This window comes from Leuciscus leuciscus (genome assembly GCF_965113295.1).
Source record: "Leuciscus leuciscus genome assembly, chromosome: 4".
Classification (NCBI taxonomy): domain Eukaryota; kingdom Metazoa; phylum Chordata; class Actinopteri; order Cypriniformes; family Leuciscidae; genus Leuciscus; species Leuciscus leuciscus.
This window is the reverse complement of record NC_138728.1, coordinates 7,857,258-7,864,179: the sequence shown is the minus strand read 5'-3', so window position 1 is coordinate 7,864,179 and position 6,922 is coordinate 7,857,258. Positions and strand designations below refer to the sequence as shown.

At 39.1% G+C, this 6,922-nt stretch overlaps 1 protein-coding gene across 2 annotated transcripts in view; it reads right to left on the bottom strand.

Moving 5' to 3' along the window:
• Nucleotides 1-6,922, bottom strand: part of ahcyl2b (adenosylhomocysteinase like 2b) — a 35,068-nt gene that overhangs the window by 25,021 nt on the left and 3,125 nt on the right. Inside the window, exon 1 of one of the 2 annotated variants that reach the window (XM_082168054.1) lies at nt 3,129-4,049. The exons of the other annotated variant lie outside the window; for it this stretch is intronic. Coding sequence (XP_082024180.1) covers nt 3,129-3,320 — 192 coding nt within the window. The 5' untranslated portion in view covers nt 3,321-4,049. Of the gene's footprint in view, nt 1-3,128; nt 4,050-6,922 lie in introns of those variants that run through there. 2 annotated transcript variants of the gene reach the window in all.

The following is a 6,922-nucleotide window of genomic DNA, read 5'->3' as shown; positions in this document are numbered from 1 at the left end:
AAAGGTGAGCAGCTGTTATTTACTGCAATGAAAATCATGTCACCTCCAAGGCTCTATAAGAGTCCTTCAAAACATCTGGAAACTGGATGTCTAGATTCAGCTGGTAATTTATTATTTTAAAAAAACCAGTCTGTTACTCCAATGCACATTCAACATTTGCATGTATTCTGATCAAATAGTTTAAAAGCAACATAATTCTCTATACTGTAATATAAAAGTTTTCTGATCCCAAGAGCAAGAATGGCAGATTTCAAATCAAATATTTCCAGGAGGGTCATCCACTAGCCAAGCGGCTGCCACTGAAATGAATGGGAATGCTACCTTTCTCCAGCCATTGTAGACCTGCTTGCTACAAGCTTAGTAATGGGTTTTCAATGGCACGAATTTATCTTATATCACTGAATTTAATAATGTTGCAGCAGTGGTCTGATAATGTATAACATGATATTTAACCATACACACCATTATCTTATTGTCATCTGTTATGCATTGAAAAAGAGCAAGACAAAGAAACAAGCAATTTACTGATGAGATAACATCTGCCTGTCCGTACTGTTCACCAACAACCATGAATTCAATAAATAAAGGTCCCCTAGCAAACAACACCACCCATCTGACTTCACTCTGACCAATAAAGGAAAACAGTCTGAGTTTGGTGAACACGAACACAGATGCACAAATCCATTCTGAGCTTGTTAGATATTCCACTTATCCTGTTAAACTTATCTTTAAACGAGTGCATCATTAACTACAGCAGTTGCAGGAAAAACAATGTTTCAAGACTTACTTGCCATGCATTATTTAGCAATATTATAAGGAACTAAAATGTTTTATGGAATCTATGCCGTCAACACTGCGATATAAGATACAAGAAACCCTTATATGGCAATTGCTTTTATCAAAAGAGACAATGTTATAGCTAGGGCCAAATTGCACAGAGCAACTTTTTCCATGAGGAAATGGAATAATAGGCATAACACATAATGGAGATAAAACTGTACAAGAAAAAAGGGAACGTACGAAGGCTAAACTTATGATCAGGATACATTTAGGGTCCATTTTAAAATCACATCCACTAGTAATTTTAGGATGAAACAAGTAATAACTGCAGCCTAACGGTGACTAGTAGCCAATGCGACAGCCTCTATTAAATATATTCAGCCAAAGCTCTCAGCGTATCAGGGCCTCCGCCTCGCTAATTTTGGCTTGAGAGCAGATGGTGGCGGCCTTTTTAGGATCATCAATGTGTCTGGAGCTCAATCATTCCTGCTGCTCCACGTTAGGAACAAACAGCAGTTCTGCATAGAGAGCGAGAGAAGAAAATGAGGAAATTACTCAAAATGAATTACTCAAACCAATTACTGATTCATAATTCATAAGACAGCAAGACAAGCCAAATATAGCAACACCAAAAGAAAAAAGGAAAAAAACACTAAAAAGCACAGACATATGCAACAGGCGTGCTTAGATTCGGCATAAATGTTTACAAAAGCCTGAATTTCATTCAGATCTATCCACGGTATTATCTAATCTCATCCTCTTCGAAGAGGAAGAAAGCATCTAATCTGCATTGATGCAGAAGAGGAAGAACCTCATTCAGTTTTATGTTGGCCAATGGAGCTACTGGGGTCCAAGACGAGTGTGAAAGCGCAAACAAGACCCTCGAGCAGAAACACTCGGAAAGCGATGTCCTGCTGCACTGATTTATCGACTCTGGCATATGAGTAGTACATGCAACAATTATGGGTCTAGGCTAGGCTAACTGCAACTGCTAGCATTTAACATGCAGAACAAATGGGCCTGATGCAGTTATTGGCATGAAGAGAACCAAATGTCATGGTTTAGCATTAAGCTTGTTACCTGTATGCTGAGTCTGGAAATCTCATTGCAGTTTTTCCCATGATGCACTGCACCTCTGACACATTTCCTAGGGAATAGGGAGGGGGCATGGGAAAGGATGGCATCGTGTGCTTTGACGTTCATTGAAAGCAAATCAACAATGAACTACTCAATCGACCCACACATTCAGCTCAGAGGTAATGTCAGCTCTGGGTCATTGGCTGATTGATGTCAATGAAGCCACACACTCTTCTAATAATGAAACTCTCTGCTCAAAACACTGTGCAATCAGACTGACCGCAAAGTCCAGAACTTTCTGTTCAGAGATGTTCGGTAACAAATGTGCAACCTCCTTAAAGAGGAGTAGCAAGCCACAGCAACAAAGAATTTTCAACCCAGTACAAGATCAGAGGCATTAACTGGCCTTCACTGCTTTGATCTGCAGAGGTGGCTGTGGTCCGAAAGGAAAACGATGGACTGCAATTTAGGAATACTTACCCACTACAAAGAAAGTCTAGGGTATGCTGAAATTGTAGGTTTGTGTGGACAGACTGCTGCAAATAGATACTTCACTCAACCAAATATGTAATTAAGAACACTACGCTATTCCACAATAAAGGTCATTTTTAGGTTTGTCTCATTTCTGGCTCACTTTTAAAATATTAAGAGGGAACCACACAAATGTGGAAGTTTACTGAAAGAAGTTTTCAGCTGCATATCAACATTCAAATAAACTCACAACGCACAACATTTGACCAACAGAGGATGCAAACGTCACTGATTGACCTCTTGGCCAATTTCAAGAATGCACAAAAATGTTAAACTTGCATGGGTCCAAAGAACTTTTGCATTCTCTAGAGCAGGGGTTCTCAACTCTGGCCCTTGAAGTCCATTTTTCAGCAGAGTTTCTAGTTCCTACTCTTTCTAGCAATCCTGAAGACCTTGATTAGCTGGTTCGGGTGTGTTTGATTAGGGTTGAAGCTAAACTCTGCAGGAAAGTGGACCTTGAGGGCCAGAGTTAAGAACCTCTGCTCTAGTGGATGAATGGACGAATAAACTCAATGTTTAAACTCAAAAACTGACGTCAGAACAGCACAGGTGGTGATGGTTAACTTGACAAGTTATCTTCTCAAAAACACAACACGATGTTGTAAGGCAAACCAGACCACTAAAATCAAGGTAACTGTTAAAATCAAGTCATGCATTTCAACAGCTGTGGTCTGAGGTTTGTATTATTTTTTGAGCTGGTAGAAAGAAAAAGGAAGAGAGATGAGGGTGGCCTTTCTTACCCTTTTGTGAGAGTCTTTTGTGATGCAGCAGTTTTTGAACACAATGAAGGTTCTTTGTGAGGGGCTGGTGCAGGGGTCTAGGGTGCATTCCTTAGCCGTGGATCCTGCATGTGTGTCCATTCCATGGTCAACTAATTGAAAAACCTGAGGCCCTTTGCACAGCAGGCCAATACGGACACCATCAGAAATCATCTACTTAACTTTCAGCAGTGTAAATCAATTGAGTCGCCTCGTCACTTGTGAACGGAAGGCCAATTTTGTCAAAGGAGAAGCTTTTGTTTATTCATTCCCATTCCTGGCTAACGCCTGACTGGTGGCTTAATGTTTCACTTGCACAATTGATCCAAATTCACTCCTTCGTTCAACAATGTCACAAATCTGAATTCATTCAGTGAGCAAATGTATAAACCAGTGGGATTAAAACGTTTTTACAGGATTTTATTTCACAATCTATCTAAAATAAAGCTTACCGTATACTGTTGAGCAAAGAGCAAGAATAAATAACCAACTGCTATGCACGCAGCTTGGACCTGGTGTTCCTGCTTCATACGACCAGCCGTACAATCAGACAACAGCTGGCTGCCTCCAACAGATTTGCTTCCATGATGCCTATTTTGACTTTTCTAGCCCTGCTATTGGCTTACTCGTGACATCAACATCACAGATTGTACTCCATCGGCTTAAGCCAGAAACTGTTCACTCTTACGCAGGTTTGCTGGGAAATGGAAGCAACATATGGCAGCATATCTCCAAATGCACAATCTGAGGAAGTAAAACCAAATGTTTTTATGCAGGGCTTGACAGTGTTTCACTCGCATTTGTGAATAAAAATGTGTGTGCAAATTGTTAAATGTTTTTAGGAGCACGTGTGAATTTAAAGTCCCAGCGGGTCCTGCAAATGTGCTTAATTTATATGAAATTTAAGGTCATAATTTTTCAATATCTTAAATGGTATAACAAATGTCTGAATTTTCATTTTAAGAGGTCTTAAATTTGGGGATGAAAAAAAAAAAAGTTTACAATCAATGAATATTGCGCATTCACGCCAATAGATTGCTTATGATCTACTGTTGATGAATTATGACAATGTTTAATATATGGTGTTTATATTGTAATATTGTGATGTAGGCTATATTTGAGTAAAATGGATTCTTGAACAAGAAAAAATGTGAGGCGGGACTTGATTTGTGCATGGGGAATTGATTGGATGGTTGTGGTTTGCCACTGGTGGATCTCATGTGAGTGACAGGTTGCCCCGCCCTCACGCCAGTAAACACTTCATCAGAGAAGAGATGTTGCTGCAAGAGGGAAGTTATTTTAAAAGAACAATTATGAGGCACATGAATTAAAAAAAAAAAATAATGATGATGATGTGCATGGATAACTCATTTAGGCCTATAATAAATATGGCAATATTCTACAAAAAATAGGTGACATTTCATGGTGAAACCTGAAATAAACATTATGTGATTAAAAACACTGAATAGTTGTGATATATGTGCTAAGCGTGTCCGTCTTTGGCTCAGCGCTAGCCATAGCGCGAAAGCACAGTTTGAATCTGGCAGTTATGTCACGTCACTGTACATTCGCCCCTTAGTGGTTAGCTGCTGCAGAGTGTGCCAAATCAAAACTGCTAATGAGATGTAGAGGAAGAAATCAAGCATATGCAGTTATGCACACAAAAAAACAGGAGAGACAGAGAAGGTAAGAGCGGGAGAGAGAAGTCTGTCACACATCCTCCTGACAGAAACAGAAGTGAGCTGGCGCAGTTGTGTTTTTTTGGCTGGCTCGCTCTCACCGTTGCCTCCGCAATACACAGTGTCATTAAGGCACTTGAGAAGACTCTGGGTGATTTCAGGTGAACGAATCCTGCTGCGGTGTGGTTAGGGCAGCCTGAGGGAAAAAACTCTCAGCTGTGCCCTTTAAAGTGTTAGCTGGTCCCGGTTGAAGTGCACCATTAGGGTTGCCACCAAGGACACCAAGCCATGGATGAGTGTTTGAGAGCAACAGAAGATGATTCAGTGAGTGCACTGTTATCAGTTTTCAGTACAAAACATGCAGTTCAATGTATCCCTCCCTCATTCAAAGCTTCAGCCTCAATGACCACAATGTAAACGCCACTTACCTAAGAGCGCGTCTAGTTCTGTTTAATCACACGTGTTGTGCTTTTTCTTAAGCTCTTAAGACAATAAATAGCATAACAGAATATGGTGACAAAGGCCTTCCTGGAGGCACGCTATCATTCCCACATGATTCCAAGTTAAAAGTGCAGATAAACACAAGCAGGTTCAACGTATAGGTCAGTCTCCCTGGTTCCATTCCGCCATTAATCAGTCTCCAAACTTCACACCATAGTGAGAAATATTTTCCTGTCAACTGCTCGCTGAAATCTCAGCACATGCCATGTGAGCGATGAGGAACTTGGTACAGAGCAAACTCGAACAGAGACACGGACCAAATCACAGTATCTGCTGCAGGTCTCCTTGACCCTGATTTCGAAGCAAAATGTTCCAAACCCTTCTGAAAGAAAAGTGGAGGAGTAAACATGATTATAGTTTAGGGCTGGGCGGTATATCGAGTTTGTACAATGTATCAATATTTTTTTTTGAAACGATATGGAATGAGGCTATACTGTTTATATCGATACATTAGTTTGATACAAGCACATCTGAAAAATAGCAGAGGATGAAGTGTGAGCTGCTGCAGTGAAAGTACAAAGTACAATTTGTCCTAAAAACATGTTATATTAAGGGCTTCAAAATAACTGGTAAGATATAGTTAACAAGTTTAAAGCAGCTTGCCCTGTCAGATGCTCTGACAGATACTGTTGCTGACTGACAGATACATACTAGCGCTGTTGAATGCGTTTGAGATTAGGTGCTTTCCTCAATGCTTAACTTACATTTCACAGGTATATTATCCATCTGTAAATGTTAGAAAGTCAAACAAATACGTCCATTTCACTGTTAGGAGTGAACGAGCCTTCTGCAAGTGAGTCTCCGCAAAAATTCAAGCTTCCGTGAATGAGCGCCAAAAAGATGGAGCACAATAGAATAGTGTCGCAATAATTCTGACTAAAATATACATATTGCTGAAAATGTTGTTGTTGGAGACAATAAATGTGCTATATGTGGAATTTTAAACCTACGAGTGTATTTTTATGAAAGTGACCATTATAATGGGGTAATCAAATGCAGGCTAATATCATTAGTTTGTGCTTTTGTTTTTATTTTTATTTTAGCCTTTAGTCAATTTAAAAACAAAGGCATTATTTTTGTTTTTAGATTGTAATGTTACAATGTTAGAATGTAATGTGATTTTAACCACCTTTTTGGACATAATATATTGCATAAATTGTCATTTATATTACATTCACTATATTTGTTTCCATATCCTTCAATATCAACATTGTTTGTAGGATATCACTGGGCAGGATGTGAATTTTAATTTAATTTTTTTATTTTTTATAAATACAGATTCTTTATCCAAATAGAAAAAGGTAGAAAGTACCAAAAAAAAAAACGAGATATGAATCTTTGGCCATATCGCCCAGCCCTATTATAGTTTAAAAATAATAATTTTGTTTGAGTGGTGTCTGCATGTCGATCTGACCTTTATCTGTTTATTTCACAAATATCAGCAAGATATCACCAATGCAGTTGGTTTGCATGCATCCAAGGTCCAAAAACACTTAAATCTTCTCATTATATACACTGCACATCACCTCATTTCTCAAAGTGAAATCTTCATTTGAAGATTCTTTATCCCTTCTTTCCACGAGCCTACTCTGCTCT